The sequence below is a fragment of the Nicotiana attenuata genome, unplaced genomic scaffold (genome assembly GCF_001879085.1).
Source record: "Nicotiana attenuata strain UT unplaced genomic scaffold, NIATTr2, whole genome shotgun sequence".
NCBI classification, from domain to species: Eukaryota; Viridiplantae; Streptophyta; class Magnoliopsida; order Solanales; family Solanaceae; genus Nicotiana; species Nicotiana attenuata.
In genome coordinates, this window is record NW_017670295.1 from 282,277 (window position 1) to 299,878 (window position 17,602).

Below are 17,602 nucleotides of genomic sequence, written 5' to 3' on the forward strand. Positions count from 1 at the left end.
GCACCAGTGGTCTAGTGGTAGAATAGTACCCTGCCACGGTACAGACCCGGGTTCGATTCCCGGCTGGTGCATATTTTTTTTTTAAAATAATGTTTTTTGTGCTCAGCAATACCTTCCGGCTTGTATTTGGTGGTTTATATGGTTCGATTCTGAGATGTTTTTGAGGACAAAAGCAGAATACACTACACGAGTGTCTTTTCTCTTTTGGCTTTATGTAGTAAACTGGAAAGCATAACCTAAGTAGACAGCATGTGAGATTTCCTAGCTCTCTCATTTCCATGCTTTACATTAATGAAATTCTGATTACCTAACAAAAGAGGGGGGAAAAGTGTAGGCTTTAGAAATGTCCTAAATGAAAAAAAGCTCAGGCACCTATGTTCTCAAATTGAGCACCTTTATCCATCCTCTAGACGATACTAACAATAACCTGAAACATTGGTATCGAAATCAAGCATTGGAGATAAAGGCAGTGCCAGGATTTCAAAGTTATGGGTTCTAGATTTTATAACAACGATATCAAATGTTATTAATTGGGTTTTAAATTTATTATTTAAATATATTTAATGAAATCTTTAATACAATTATATTGTTTGAGCAAAAGTTATTGGGTCCGACCGAATTCGTATTCGGGCTTCTAGCTCGCCCCGGATTGGAGAAGTAACAGGAGGGGGGAAAAAGAGTTGAGAACATTGAATGTTAAACCGTGTATTTGCTTTCTATTCCGACACAATTTGGTGAATTTATCCAGCCAGGTTAAAAAGTTTACACTAAGCTGTTTATCTGATGAACCAAAGCACAATGATTAGGCCTTGACAGTTGGAGCCACAATTTCAAGTTTATGGATTCAGAATTGTAATTGTTTTAAATTTATTGGATTTTAAATTAATAATTTATATTTATTCAATGAATTTTGTAAGACAATATAGGGTTCGAATCAAAATTATTGGGTTCAGCCAAACCCGCTCCCGACACTCTAGCTCTGCCCCTGCTTAACAGAGAATGCACATGCCGAATTCTAACTAGTTTGGCGCTAACACTGAATGCGAATAAGTTTTTTTACCTTTACCAGGACAACCGACGAAATAGCCAAAGCAATTTAGTGCAGTTAGGAAGAGAGTCTGCAGTTCATCAATGCTAGAACTAATTTGTCAAGTATGAGTAATATACATATGTTCAATGCTAGTATAATTCAAATGTTATTTAGGGATGGCAAATGGGCCGGTGCGGGTGCAGGGCGGGGGAGGGGGTTTAAAGCTATGTGGGGCAGGGTAGGTGCAGGTGCAGGGCGGGTTGAAATAATTTTTTAAAAGACTGATGCGGTGCAGTGCGGTTGCGGATCTACGCAGGTTTGCACAAATTTACTGAATTTGGCCTATTGTATTATCTAGTAATAAGACATGCAACAAACCTTAAATAGCAGAACATCTATTTAAATGTTTGATACTTCATAAAAACAAAATAAAACATTTATAACCTCTTCTTTTTTTGCAAGTACACCTTTTAATTAGAATATTAATTAAGTTAGAAATTTTGAATAAAAGGAAAAGTTATACATTTAAGGGAATATAAAATGTAGTTTAAATATTTTTATGATTAAATAATTAACATTTATCACTTGATCATCTAACGAACGCTCGAAAATTGTTTCCAAATTCCAATACCATAAGCATAACGTTCAGGTTTTTGTCAATTTCCAGCATTCCAATTGAACAATTCAATACATGAGCTGATGAGCATAAGCTTTTCATTTTTTGGTTGATGAAATAAAAAATCCAGCAACAAAATTAATTAAAACAAACTAGCAAAATGAAAAAAAAAAAAAAAAAACTTTTGCGGGGCGGGTGGATACAGGTGCAAATGCTATGCGGGGCGGGTTAAAATCTTCGCGAGTTTATGCGGGTTTGCCCCGCAACCGTACCGCACCGCACCGTTTGCCATCCAAATGTTAATAACTTTCTAGAGTAAAAAGATGAAAGACTATAAGTTATTCATGCAAAAGAAAGAAAGAAAGAGTATATAACTTTCTGCAAAAAACTGCATTATCATTATTACAGCATACATAACAAAAGCAATTCCAGTGAATTACATGATTATAAATGAAAAAGTTCAAACCCCATATCCACTAAGCTACAATCTTGTGCACATAAGTGCAGAGTGAAGAGGTCTTCATTAAACTTGACCTATATATATATATATATCAAACTCCATTACCATATCCCACAAACCATTAAATTGTAGGAGCAGAAAAGAGTTTTGTAAGCTATAGACAACAAGATATATGCGCGCGCATTCTACAAAATCTTACTGCCAGGAAGTTCAATCCACTGAAGTTGGAGTTCAACTTCTCCACATTCAACATTTCTCAACCTTAGTATCATATCTTGAACAACCTTACCATCTTGCCATACAACTCTACTCTCTTCGGCGAGACAGTTTGTCCTGCAAGGCAGTACTCTTGTAATTACAGTGCCAGATGGCAGGCCTTCTAAGTTCATCTTCAGAGCCTCTACAAATGGTTTTATGTCAAATTCTGCATCTCCCATTTTGTCGTCCATGCTGAACGTGTCGTGATCGTATACAGTCTGCAACCAAATATAATTAACAAACATCAAATGATCAATCAAATGCTTCTTAATCCCAAGTTATTTGTGATCGACTATATGAATCCTCTATATCAGTTCTATTCTTTTATACTTTACCATTATAGAATACTTAATACCCGAAAAGCAGGCGAGCAAAGAATGTTGGAGACACAATGAAGTAAATAAAAATGTGTTCTCTACCAGCTTAAACTTTTAGATGAGATGATCACACGCTTCAACGTGGTATCCGAGCAGGCAAATGTCCACGTGCTTGGATCATCAAAAAGAATCAAGCCCGCATGTGAGGGGGCGTGTTGGAGACATAATGTATTCGTTCATACAACTTAAGCTTTCAGATGAGATGGTTACACACTTCAACAAAGAAAATAATGACGAGGAATTTTTTTTTGTTAGGAATTGTTATACAAATAGCCGGCCAAGGAAATTAAGGAAATTTATATTATACTATGTAGCAAGAAAATTTACCAGCTTAACAGGAAGACTGGGATCAGAGACAGAGAGGGTCAGTTCTTCATTCCACTCAGGATTAATATCCTTCTTTATAACTCGCGTCTTCAGTTTCTGCATTTAAATTAAAACGTAAGCAAGTCCAAAATTTGTGTTAGAGCAATTAATATAGGCTTACATATAAAAGAGTAAAAAAAATTCTTGTAACTGCCAAAATCCAAGTTTTCTCAAATCTCAACCTACCATATCCCAAGCAGCTTAAATTTTATGAATCTACCCTGGAAAATTTACAAATTAACCAAAGCCATGAATGGAAATTTTTATGCGTATATCTTAATCCAGTTAATAAAATTCCTCACTTCGCCGCCGGATTTATGACCCGGTGTATGTATACAGCTGCTTTGAAACATCTAGAAGGTGCATTAAAAGGTTGTGGAAATTATATTATCCTATGAAAAACTTAAAATAAAAATCAAGAGAAGTATACCTGTTTTTTACCCATCTTGACAACACAATAAGGATCACTGGTTCGAACATCACGAACAGCAAGGTTAACTCCTCTCTTTATTTTGATTCTCAGAAGTCCTAAAAGGTTGTCCATTAATGATTTTGTTGCACTTGCTGCTCCTGCTCCTTTGCTGTCTGGTGTTTTTGGTGATGACTCCATTTTTCTTTTTAATCTTTATCCTCCCCTCCTTTATATACTACTAAATCTAAATATGTATCAATTAATTATTGGTTCTTTTCACGAACACCCTTCCCACCAACTCAAACTCGATATTATCTGTCGAATCTACCACAAAAGAAAAAAAAAAGATTAAATGAAACAAAAAATGGAGTTACTTAAAAAGAAATAATTAAACAGTGTACACTCTTACTTTTGAATAGTACCTTTTAAGAAAAATATTTAATAATTTAATAGTAAGAGTTTTTGTGTAATTACTTTTTAATCTTTCTTCAAGTGTCCCACTTAAATTAATACTCCCTCCGGTTGATTTTTTTGGTTGTTTTTACCCATATAAGAATCCACCTTTTAGCACTAATTAACAATGAAATTTATCATATTAACCTTAATTTATTCATTGAAAGTATAACAAATACCCCTAGGATCTTTACTCCAAGGGTAACTTTGAAAAAAAAAAGTTAATTTGTTCTTTGATATCTGAAAAAATCAAATATTGCGGACCACAAAAAAATGACAAAAATCAATTAAAGTGGACCGGAGGGAGTACTTCACTAATTGAAACAGTACGAGTAGATTCCAGAAAAAAAAATTGATACTAACTTTTTTCTTTTTTCTAAAACATAATATATTTTAAAAATAAATTTAATTTGCTAAAACAATTAATATTGGATGAAAGATATGATAGAACAGCACAGAAAGTGCAGAAATAAAACGTTACACTTTTCTTCGTAGGGCCCATCATTAGTAATAGGAATCTTTCTATGAAAAGCTTTTGGTCTACGCCACACATAGTGATGTATTTGGAAATGAGGTTAGCACCAATGACCAACCAAGAGGAACAAAGAATCTTAATCCATTTTGGAAAGAGATCTCAGTGCCAACAAATCAAATCACAACGACTTGACACCTTTTTTTTTCTTTAATAATGCATCCAAATGAAAAAAAACCTTAAATAAATATAATTGGCCAAAAAAAGTACTAAATGTCAATGTTAAAAATAATGTATAATATAATTGCATGTAACTATCAAGTTCTCACGTGGTCATTCAAATAGTGATTGATGTCAATGCTACTCGTTCTAATGAAGAAAAATAAGTATATAATTTGATAGTGATTAACATTTCAACAAACTTTGTTAATACTTTTCATGGTGGAAAAAATAATAAATAAATAAAAATTCCAATGCTTCCTTGACTCTAAAGATGGCAGCAAAATCCCAAGTATATCTTCTAAAATATAAAATAAAATAAAAAATTCTATTACGTTAGGAGATGAAGAATAGAGAATGTTCTTGTAAAACTTACTATGATTATATTACATGCGCTCTGACTTTCGAATTTCTGAAAGAAGAAAGAGAAGGGTGTTTGGATGAATATTTATTATTTGTTCTTATTGAGGGAAGGTGCAAAGAGAAGCAAAGACGAATAGTTATTTGACAAAGGAAATTTCAAGAAATAAGAGTTTCAGTTGGCAATGGTTGGTGCCTAATATGTTTCATGCTTAATTCTTGTCCACTAAGCAAACGGATAAAGCGATATGACATAGTCTTTCTATCCATGTTTTTCTCAGTTTATGTTTGAAGAAGCTAAAAATTAATCTGTTTAAGTTATTGAAAAAAAAAGTATTTAAGTTGTATCCCTGAAAATATTAAAATTTATTTTGCACAATCACGTAATTTGATCGATCAATTTCAACGAGCTATTTAGCATCCTTTTCTAGTTATCAACTCGTACTTAGTTTAAATACTTATCGAGAGTAGATAATTTCTTTTTTACCTAATTATGTATGTATTTCCTTATATTACCTGTCATGAAAAAAAGGTAGCCCGGTGCATAGGGTCCGGTGAAGTACCATATTTCTAGGGGTGTGATTCTAGGGGTGTGATATGAACAGTCTATCCTAATACGTATTAGTGGCTGCTTTCACGTTTCAAACCCGTCGAAGAAAACTTTACCGTCCGTTATGACAAGCTTAAAAATAAGTCACTCTAGCTATCTTTGATAAGTACTTCTCATTTTCCATCTATTATCCAAATATTCTTCATTTTCAGTTGAGTAAGATCAATGGCTTAAATCTATCTCCAATAATTCTTATTGTCCCTCTATGTCAAGTAAGAAATTTGGAATACATGGCGTACACTGAATTTTTGGTAAACGGTCTCACAATTAATCAGTGGATACACCTTCGTTACTAGTAAGATCACAGGTTATGATGTACGGATTATGCGCAATCACAAATACAACCGTTAGCACAGACAATAACTTGGTATATTTTTCTATATGAAGTAGTGGTTACATAAACTAGAGGCGAGACAATTTGAGGCACATCCTTGACACACTTTCTTTAGATTGCCAACATTGTTAAACTCAGGACGCACGACCAACAAATAGTTCCAATTTGGACGTCGTGATAGCTGCATTCGCTGCTAGCACTCTGGTGGTCGAGTTGCTTAAATAAAAGCCGAAAGCGCCCCGTTTACTAAATATTTTTTAGAGATGAGCAAGAAAATTCTAATGTGATTTCAGAGAAAATAAGGTATCCAATACTCTAATTTCCAGTTATGAAATGCTGCTCTCTCCATATTCCTATGTGTTTAACATACGAAGGCCTAGAAACTCTGTGATTACTTACTGTTCGAGGCTGAAAGAAGCCATGGGGTTGAACCCACCATGACAAAAACCAAGAAAACGAGAAATAATGCAATCCAGAGCCCGCAAAGACATGAAAGTATGTAAATGGAGACAACATCATGTATATTAAACTGTTTCTCTAACTTTAACCAGAACAAGAACAAGAGATGAGGCCAACCTGCCCAGCATAGGGCATAGGAATGCTTCAGTTCTAGTAACACCAATCACCTTCTCCAAATGAAAAAATATTTGGTAATTTCATATCAAAAGCAAATAATACCAGTATCAAGCAAGATCCATTATTTTCCAAGGATAACTTTATTTACAACACTAACAGGCAAGGCATAAGCAGGATCTATAGGTTTCAGCCCTGGATATTCAAGAAGTGAAAGCCCTGCAGTGCAGAAAATACAAAGGAATAATAAGTTATAACAATTGAGGTCTGAAAAGTCAAATTTAGCCATTGCCAACAATTGGAAAGAACAGAAGTAGCTCTTAGAAAAAGTTTCCACAAACTTCCCTAGAAAATTTGCTTCTAGTTTATTACTTAATGAATAGAAAATTATGGAAGCCAAGAGTAAAATACTGTTTCCACATAAGGAGGAACCAGTATAAAAACAGTTGACAACTATGCATGTACCGTCTCTATGAAAATGTCTCAGCAGTATAAAGAAGCTCATTCAACAAAGAAATTAGTAATGCAGTTACAACTTTAAACTAAATGGATCAAAAGGAGTTCACTTAATAAATCTGTCTTCCTATTGCTCACTTGCCTTTTAACATAAATTTATACCATTTGAAATTATCTTGGATGCAGGAGGAGGAGTTGTGTATTGCAATCTCTTTTAGAAACAAACATGTGATGCACGTCATCTTCCTAACCTCGCCCCCCTCCACCAGAAAGGTTGGCATCATTGATTGAATTGCTAACGCACCCCGGGCGTGTCTGTAAACTCATGATCTTTTTTTTTGGTAATTAAGACTTTCTATTTACCAGGGAAAAATATTTACAAGTAATACAAAACCCGTACATTCCATCCTACTCTTCTATGTTCCCCTCCCTCCTTTAACATAAGCATATTCTATCTATTACAAGGGTACCAATTCAGGCTATTCAAACATGCTCCTAAGTATTTGTTGTTTCTACAGTGGACTTCTTGCACAATCTGCTTGCATAATGCTTCCCATCCCCTTGCTTTTGCTTGAAAAATTCTTGCATTTCGTTCTTGCCACACATAATACACTGTTGCAGCTAAAATCATCTTGAACAGTTCTGTTTTTAGATTCCTTCGCTTGGTTATGTGTGTTGCCCATATCAGCTCTTGATCCCATCCCTGTATTCTCCTATTCATTCCTTGCCAAATTAACATACTGCTCCATAGTGCTCTTGAGTATTCACACTCAAAAAACAAGTGTTGAATACTTTCTCTTCCTGTTCTGCACAGTACACATTCATCCTCTACTTGCATACCCCATTTCTGTAGTCTATCCTTCGTGTATAACTTGCCATGAGCTGTCAAAGTTAACATGAAGGTCCATCGTGGACAACCTGCATTTTGACACACAACTTTTTTCCAGCTCACCTTTTTAAAAGTTCCACGTAGCCTGTGGTATATTGTTTTGATACTGCACATCTTGGTTCTCTTGACATCTTCATAGTTGAACCCTGCCTTAACAAGTGTGTCCTTTGCTTTAAGTATCTTCCCCACTATCCATGATGCTTGTTTCACCTGCATACCCCATACATCTCTGCGTTTGATATAGTAGCTATGGATCCACTGGATCCACAACTTATTCTTTTCTCTGTATAGTTCCCAGTAATGCTTGCATATTGCTGCCTTATTCCATAATGCTATATTCATGATGTTAAACCCTCCTGCTGTCTTGGGCATGCAAATCTTCTCCCATGCTAAAAGTGCTTTCTTTGATACATTACTCCCACCTGTCCATAGGAAACTTCTGCAAATACACTCTATTAACTTTGTTATCTTTTTGGGCATCACAAAGATTTGTGCCCAGTATGTTTGTACAGCAAATAGGACACTTTTGATAAGCTGTATTCTTCCAGCATAGGACAGGAATCTGGTAGTCCATGATGTTATTCTTCCTACAATCTTCTCAATCAAGGGTTGGCATTGTGCAATGGAAATTCTCTTTGTGCTTAGTGGAACTCCTAGGTATCTCACAGGTAGTTCTCCCTTCTGTATTCCCAGGAAGTTTAGCATCTCATCTTGATTCTCTTGTGTAAGTAATTCCTCCACAGAATAAAGAGCTTTTGTTCTTGTTGATCTTCAGCCCAGAGGCTTTTGAGAATTCTTGAAAACCATTGAATATGAGTTGGACAGACTTCAAGTCTCCCCTGCAAAACAATAAAAGGTCATCAGCAAAACCAAGTTGCAAGATTTGCATCTTTGCACACTTGGGATGGTAGTTAAAATCTGGATCCTTGTTGAGCATTTTCAACCTTCTTGTCAAGTATTCCATTGCAAGCACAAATAAGTCAGGGGATAAAGGGTCCCCTTGTCTTAATCCTCTTTTTGCTTCAAAAGGTCTAGTTTGAACTCCATTAATCAGAATTGTATATGTGATTGTCCCTATACAACTCATTATCCACCTAACAAACTGTGCTGGGAATGCTAAGGCATGCATTATTTGTTCCATAAAGTCCCACTCTATTGAATCATATGCTTTCTGCATGTCAAGTTTCATCATGCACCTAGGAGATACTCCTTTCCTCCCATACCCTTTAACCAATTCATGGCTCAATATGATATTATTAGTAATAGCTCTTCCTGGTACAAAGGCTGCCTATGAGTTGTCAACCAAATCATCCATAACACACTGCAGTCTTTTAGTTAGTATTTTGGAAATCACCTTGTAAATCACTGTGCAACATGAGATGGGCCTGAATTCTTTTATACTTGTTGGGTTTTTAACTTTAGGAATCAAAGTTATAGCTGTACAGTTCACTGGTTTATACATTTGTGCAGTCTCAAAGAATTCCACCACAGCCAGTGTCACCTCTTCACCTATACTACCCCATGTCTTTTTGAAAAATACTGCATTGAACCCATCATATCCAGGAGCCTTCAGATCATTAATCTCTTTCAATGCCTCTCCTATTTCTTCCTTAGTGACTTGTCCGATCAGGTGCATTTGTTGTTCTCTACTTAAGGTAGTTCCCATTTTGATTACATTAGGATTGATAGCTGGAATGGAATCATCTTTTGAACCAAGTAGTTTCCTGTAGTAACCAAGGACTTCTGCATCTATTTCATCATCTAGGACTAACTGCCTTCCCTTATCATCTGTTAGCATTTGAATTCCATTTGTACAATTCTTGTGCTTCATCTGTGCAAAGAAGTATCCTGAATTGCAGTCTCCCAGTTTCAGCCATTGCACCCTTGATTTCTGTTTGTAGACACTTTCCTCTATCTTCACCCACTTTTCTAATTCCTGCTTCAGTATCTTCTCTTTCTCAATTAGCTCAGTGTCTTGCATTCTATTGCTCATGTCTTCCTGTATTGTTTACAGCTCTTTCCTTGCCTCCTTGATTTTTCCTTCAAGCCCTTTGTAATGCTTTGTATTTAGATCCTTGACAAGTTCCTTAGTTCTCTTTAATTTATGCCAGACTGTTTGCATCTTGCCAGCTTCCCTTCCCTCCTTCCAAGCCATTTCAACTTGTTGGATAAAGAAAGGGTGATCAGCAATACAGTTAAAAAATCTGCTTCTCTTTGTATGCCCCTGTGTGATCATCAGCTTCAGAGGAGAATGGTCAGATATTAGTGGCTCTAATACCTGAATTTTCAAGCTAGGCATTGTCATCATCCACTCAGTATTCACCAGCCCCCTGTCTATCCTACTATATGTATGGTTATTTGTCCATGTATATCCCCTTCCCACAGACTGTAGTTCACTCATACCTGTATCCATCATATACTCCTTAAAGTCTTTCACTTCCATGTCCTGCACTTCTGACCCATGTTGTCGATCTGTTACATGAAGTACTGCATTGTAATCACCCATTGCAAGCCAGGGACCCTGTTGATTGCTATTAATCTGCCTCAGCTTATCCCACATAGTTCTCCTATCTTTGATGGTATGTAGCCCATATACTGCTGTGAAACCAAACTTAACTGGCTTTGACTTCATGCTAATCTGCCCATGAATAAGTTGTTCATCTATTTCACTGGGATCAAATATGTATATTCTAGGATCCCATACTACCCATATTCTTCCTTTTTGTCCTGTTCTAGCATTAGAAACCCATTCCCATCCTGGAGCTATCTTTTTGATTATTTCATTGGCTTTCAAGTCTTTAACTCTGTGTTCAACTATAGCTATTACAACTTTATCATTTATTCTAATAAACTCCTTTACTTCTTTCTGCTTATACGTTTTATTCATCCCTCTAACATTCCAAGTTATAACACTCATACTGGAATGAAATAAGGATAATGATAGTACCCCTGATCTCCTTGGCTACTGTTCTGGCTAGTACCTGCTACTTCACTCCTTTGATCATACATCAAACTCTGGAAAGCATTAAGTTCATCAATACTGTGAACTTCTTGTTGCTTAGCTGTGGTTGCTCTTGCTGCTGATTTGCCTGCTACTGTGATCCAACCTGCTTCCTTGTTTTGCATTCCATCTCTCCCTTGATCTAGCTCAGTCCTTTGATGTCCCGAGCTTTCTTCTCCTTATTCTCATTTCCTTCTACTTTATCTGCTCTAACCCATATCATTCTACCCTTAGTAGCCTTCTTCTGCTGCATATTTCTTTGTTGTTGCATTGGCTTCCTGTTTTCAGCACAGTCATGACCTATTTTCAAACACTTACTGCAGTATTTAGGTTCCCAGTCATACTCCACCTCCTGCATCATCTCCTTCCCTTTAGGATCCTGTAATTTCACCTGTCTTGGAAGGGGCTTAGTAATATCCATTTCTACTAGTAATCGAGCATATGAGATCCTAACTGCTCCAGTCGTACATTCATCAGGATAACTAGGATTACCTAGGGCACTTCCTATTTTGCTTAATGCAGTCATACTCCACCAATTAATGGGTAAATTGGGCAACTTAACCCACAATGGGATTGTCTTTAGAACTTCATCATGTAGATTGAACTCCTCCGACCATGCCTTCATAATTATTGGTCGATTATTGATTGTATGTGGTCCTGAGTACAAAACTTGGTCCCTTTCCTCAATACTACTGAATCATATAATGAAATAGTCTTCATTGTTGTAGTAGATCTGAGGTCTCGTTGAGTACTTACCCATTGAATTCACAAATCTGTCCATAGCTCCAATAGAGGGTGATTCACCTATTACGTATATAACAATAGCATTTTTCCATTTTTCAGTCTCCTGTTCTACATCTTCAGCCTCTAGCTTCACCATTTTCTCACCATTTTGCACAATTGGGGCAATAAATTGCAGATTCATGCCCTTCATAGCCAATTTGTTCCCAACCACCACATTTGCCCATGTTTTGATCCTAGACTCAGTCTGCTTTCCATCATCTTTAGTTTTCTCTACAGTACCTTGATTGCATGGTACTGTTCCATTTGTTTTCTGCTTAGTCCCTTGCTCTTTCCTCCCCGTCTCGTCTCCTTTAGCAGTAACTACCATTGGAGCTGGGGTACTCATTCCTTCCTTCATTTTCCCTTTGTTCATAGCTAGATCTCCTTCATCTCTGTTTTCTCCAGCTTGCATGTTTATCGAAATAGATCTTTCCTCTGGTTCTTCAATTCGTAGCCCTTTTGGAGATACAAATAGCTCTAACACAGCATTCCTAGTTGCTGAGGAACGCTGCTCATCCGTTACATTCTTCTGTTGGTTCCGCTTAGGTCTTCCCCTCCCTCCCGTGGCTTCGAGGCGCAGGTTAGCTAACCACGTTAACTTGCGCCGAGAGAAACAGTTAGAGAGAGAAATCGACTTTCACGTTATAATTTGTTTTTCTCATGATCTTTAATCAAGTTCATGGTTAACACACACATGTTGGGTGTTTATTCCAAGATACCACATTAGTAGTCAGAAAGGTTGGCATCATGGCTCAAGCTAATGTGAATGGCTTGTTATGAACACCATTGTTAGCTCAGAATCTTACAGGTAATGACCCGTGTACCACAACACAACATGTAACTGACGTTTTAGATCAGCTTCTTATATTCTAAATAGACTTCCAAGCTTCTATCTTTCAATTCTCATAGATATGAAGTTGGCATGCTCAAAAGCATGATGTCCACCATGTCATTACAGACAAAAACACGCAAACCATTTGCAATCAGCATGGTCAACTAACTCTTACCAGCGACTCCAAAGTAAGTGTGGAAGACATCAACCGCATCATCTGGCCTATCTGATATTCCACCCTTTTCTTTATCCTACATTCACAAAGGAAGGTAATTTCTATAAGCTGATGATGGAGTTGTACAATTACGTGAAAATATGATATCTATGGCCAAGATTCAACAAAAAGATATCAAATTCAGATGTAACCTGACAGTCCAAAATAAATTTTGCAAGCTTCTCCTTGTTGATCCAGTGCACTCTGTCAATCATGATTAAGCTGGAAAGAACCCACCAAGAGTAGCAGACCTGAGAGGAAACGACAGGAATATCAATAAAGATCAAGTGACATGCAAATAGAAATTAGCAAGAGTAACTAACATCAGGAAGCTTCTCGGGACGCCCATTTAGACCTCCAGATTTAACTTGTCTTTCGCATAACCACCAACCAAGGAGGTCCTTATCAACATGATGCAGAGAACCAGTTATTGCAAGAGCTCCCACACAACAGAAAACTGCAATGAAGAGGCATAGTATCGATTGCAGTCCAATAATGCAGCGAAAAGTGACTTATATATGATAGGAATACTAGCGAAAGATGGAAACTAAATGGAACACAAGAGCTTAAAAACCAACAAATAGCTGAAATTGTTCCCTCCCTCTAACATTTCACCAATAATATGGATTTTGACTAACTCTCATATAAATCGAATGATTAAAGAAAAATATTTTATATAGAGAAAATAAATCCTCCAGCAAACCCTATTTGTTCCATGCAAAAGAAGAGACAAGCAAAATATAAGGATTTTTATTTCAGAGCATTCCCAGTTTGTTTACATCAGTTGTTTCACCAATCTAGGACCTACAAATGGATAATTTATCTCGATTGAACGTTTATTAAAAGCAGATAATAACCATAAAGAGTCATCGTGCTCTATCCATTGCTCGTGACTTTTTCAAATCTTTTGACAACTTGAAATATCATGCAACACCAGTACCTTCAACTGATGATTTTGCCACTTTACTTATTGTCAACTAATCCTGGTTTCTGGTATAAGTGCTTATTGTCTTGGTTGTTGATCTAGATATCAAATGATAGTGCGCTGTTATGGGAATTAATCACAATGACTTAGGAGTAGAATCCTTAAGTGGAACATGAAATGTGAAAATCTTGGAAAAAAATTGCGTCTGAGCAATAGAAACAAAATTATAAAGCTCAGATTAGACCTTGTTCATGTTTTAGTTCAAACAACTAACGGAAGTATGATAAAATTCAACATTTCTTTGTTCAACATACTTTGCCCAGCATGAGATTCTGCTCCAGGTGTGCATCCAAATCCACCATCCACATTCTTGCAACTTACAATATATTTCACTGCTTTTCCAACATCAATTTTATCCAACTGGCGCAACAATGCTAGAGAACAGATTGCAATGTAAGAGAACCTAAAAGAAGACTTAATTTAGGTCACACCATTCTCAAATTACTGCTAATAGTAGTTTTCAAAGCCGAATATCTAAAATTATAGCAAATCCCTGCTAGAATAAGTAAAATTTAAGGGGGGGAAAAAGAAACGAATTCTACACTGAAGCATGCTAAAATACATAAACAGTAAACAAAATGAGCAGCTATTACCGTGTGTCAACTTCACCCCACATGTCACCAGAAAAGGATCCATCTTCATTTTGCAGGCCTGCAATATCTGGCCGAAAAAGTCAAGTTTATCCTTGGTTATACAGATTCTCAATTGGTGCCTAAGACTCAATGCCAATTAATTAATTAATATTAATCAACTGAAGAGTGTCTTCTACAATAGTTTCACCATATTCTAGGTATCAAAGAGCAATCCCACCAAACGAGCCAAACATATCCAAGTACTGGTTTCTAAGTTATCGGCAAAAAAGCAGTCAATGCTATTAGTGTTACAGAGTTCATAGATATAGATGAGATCTAAGAGATCCATGGACAGAAATTCTGCTGCAATGACAGACATGACGAAGGATACAGCTTGACACCTTATCAATGTCAAGAACATGTAGTTTATCAAATAGGGCCAAGACTTGAATAGCACTAAGTGTATACAGCATATGCGGATCATGTCCAATGTTACCACCAAATCCACCTGCATATTAGACAAATGGGGAAGTGAACTTTTACATAAAGATCATGTAGAGTAACTTAATCCAACAAGAGAGAGTAAAAGAGAAAAAGAACAAAAAAAAGACAGGCATCCTTTTAAAGAGCAGCTGGCAGACTAGCTGCAGTAAAGTATGACAGTAAAGTTGGAAATAGGCCCAAATATTTACTGTCACAAAACAAAACAAAGTGCAAGAAAACACACCGGATTCATGTTGGCACTGCATGACCCATGAAATAACTTCATCTTTATCCACAGCATCAAGCTTTCCCAAAATATCAAGAGTTGTCAATCCCCAGTATGCCCCATTTAACCTCAGATGCTCCATCACCACAGATTCAAAATCATCTTTCCTCTGAAGTTATATGAGCACATTTTAGAAATAAAAATAATATCGTACATACTTATATAGAGATACAGTAAGCAACAGAGCCATAAAAAATCAATTATTAACTATTTGATTCATCTTAAACATAAAATACTTGCATGTCACGCCACATTTATGAAGTTAGGAGATGATTTCTCCTAGAGTTATTGGGCATTCTATGTGCTTACTAACTATCATGTAGACGTCTACTCCAAACACTACTGGAACTCAAAGATGAGTCACAAGTTACAACTAATACAATATTTGAGGAGAAAAGCCATGAAATGATATTAGTGCCACTTTAACATAAACCAAATATCTTGGACAAACTTTAGGCTCTACAACATGAATTAATTGTTCCGAATTCCATTTAACTTTTGCCTATTTTATTAAAAGACTATTTGTCTTCCAGTAGTATGTTTGAGCAGTGCCACACAAATATGATCATAAGAAGCAGATACTAGCAGCCACATGCGTACCAGAACAATGATGCAGATGGAAACTTTCCGGTGAACAAGTAATACAATAACAGATATAGTATAAGATGAAAAGGAAAAAGAATAAGGAGATGTGAAACAAGATGAGTACCTTTTCAACTGTTAAAATGTACGCAACATGCCTTTCCACCTGCAGTTCTCCCATCTGCAGTTATTATGGCACATAAGTTAGATTATGATAATAGCCTAAGTGTATCAAAGCAAAAATTATTAACCCAAAACAAAACGTTGAACACCATTTCATAATATTCTATTGTTAAACTTGTAACTCAGCTCTGCCAACACCATATGACTGAGTTTCCTGCTGTATCATTGACCCAAAGGTCCAACCAAATAATGCTAAAAGGATACTGTAATATCCAAATTTACAAGTATAATGAAAAGAACATTGTCACAAGAAAAGGACATTTAAGTAGCATTAAGTTTCTTGGTAGTGGAGACATCAACATATTTTCTCTTATCCAGAAAATAAAAAGAGGAAAAGCAACGCAGGATCCAACTTCGTCAAAGTTCTAAACTCCAAAAACCATGGAAACAAGAAAGAGTCTAGTTTATGTGCTAACGAGTGTGAACACCTCCTTTTCTGTACATTTTAAAATCAGTTGTAAAAAGGGTTCTGCAGCCAAGGGAAAATCAGAACAATATTTGACTCATCCAAAGGGCTCTACAGAGTTACAACCAAAAAAGTGTAGCTCGCGCCAATGGTCTACTAGGATGGAAAACTATACACTCCTTTAGTTTCTAAAAGCTTGTAAAATACCCTCTGAAAACCTAAATTGCTCGAACATGGGTGTGGGTGTCCGACACGGGTGTAGATCTAGAGGTCGGATCCTTCGAGATGTAAATTCTAAGATTCAGGGATATGAATTCTAGTACAGATACGAGTGCGGGGATCTGGCTAAAAATAATTCAAAATAATAAAAATATAAAAATATCTCTAATAATGAGAAAATTTGTGGAATACTTACGTATAGCTTGTAAAGTGTGGATTTCTTTTTTATTCTCAAGTCGTACATAAGTAAATGCTTGATTTTCTAGATGAAGTATGCTATTTTCTTCAAATTTTATCCTAGTTTTGGTTCTTGATTTCGGGAATCCAATTGGTATCTCATCCTTCCCGATTCTTCCGTCCTCATGGTCCAATCCCAAAATTGTTTGACCGGATCCCGAAATCGCATAACCCACCAAACCCATACTAGTTGTCGTACTGACACGAGTGCGGCACCTAAATTGCCAGTCAGAGCAACTTAAGATGAAACTAAGACGCACTTATTATTAAGATATGGAAAATGAGTTGTAGAAAATGATTATTAGAAAAGCTTGAAGACTACAATACAAGAAGGAGTTTCTAGGTAATAAATTGTATATTTTGTTCAAAAAGTGGATCACTGAGAACACTTGCTATTTGGCTGACCAGCTTGAAACCTTGAAGATGTTCATTTGAACAGCTGATTCCTTTGAATTACATCATTCAATTCTACCTTATAATGAATCAAGCAGTTTCTCAACTGGTATCAAGGGTCCATTCCCTCTGAAATCAAGGATCATAATGGGCAAACAACTTAGCCATTCAGATCAATTTCAGTTCTAATTTGTTTTGAGTTCTGTCCCTATATCCCATTTAGCGAATACAAGGTTTTTTTTTTTCTCTCATGATTATAAGTTTGTCATTACAATGGCATAATGGCAAAAAGATGGAAACTTAACATACACCGGTAAAAAAAAAGAGATCGAATTCGCCGGAGAGACTAGATCAGAAGCAAATCGCCGACGTTGAGACTCTGAAACGGGTCGGTTCTTCAATCCCAAATGAGGATGCCTCTCATGGGTCGTGAAATCAGCCCAAAACATGACCCAAATCCATTAGATATTAGGTCCATTTCGAAATCCATCCGTCTAAAGAAACTGAAATTATTACTATCAATAGGAATTTTTACCTAGAT

General features: G+C 36.3%; 2 protein-coding genes and 1 non-coding gene across 3 annotated transcripts; 1 reads left to right on the plus strand and 2 right to left on the minus strand.

Annotated features, from left to right (window-relative positions):
- Nucleotides 1-71, plus strand: TRNAG-GCC. The gene has a single exon. It is a non-coding gene; the product is annotated as a tRNA-Gly (tRNA).
- Nucleotides 72-2,003: 1,932 nt separating this feature from the next.
- LOC109237406 (protein C2-DOMAIN ABA-RELATED 4-like) lies at nucleotides 2,004-5,166 on the minus strand. The gene is made up of 4 exons (XM_019403713.1): nucleotides 5,040-5,166; nucleotides 3,538-3,843; nucleotides 3,069-3,164; nucleotides 2,004-2,582 (listed from the first exon to the last, which is right to left on the minus strand). Exons 2-4 carry the CDS (start codon nucleotides 3,715-3,717, stop codon nucleotides 2,292-2,294), a joined length of 567 nt encoding a protein of 188 aa, XP_019259258.1. The 5' UTR covers nucleotides 3,718-3,843; nucleotides 5,040-5,166; the 3' UTR covers nucleotides 2,004-2,291.
- Nucleotides 5,167-6,457: 1,291 nt separating this feature from the next.
- LOC109237407 (geranylgeranyl transferase type-2 subunit beta 1-like) lies at nucleotides 6,458-15,804 on the minus strand. Its single transcript, XM_019403714.1, has 9 exons — nucleotides 15,751-15,804; nucleotides 15,000-15,150; nucleotides 14,664-14,780; nucleotides 14,294-14,360; nucleotides 13,955-14,103; nucleotides 13,039-13,172; nucleotides 12,868-12,966; nucleotides 12,677-12,752; nucleotides 6,458-6,759 (listed from the first exon to the last, which is right to left on the minus strand). The coding sequence occupies exons 1-9, from the start codon at nucleotides 15,802-15,804 to the stop codon at nucleotides 6,665-6,667; spliced, it is 942 nt and encodes a 313-aa protein (XP_019259259.1). The 3' UTR covers nucleotides 6,458-6,664.
- Nucleotides 15,805-17,602: the final 1,798 nt, after the last annotated feature.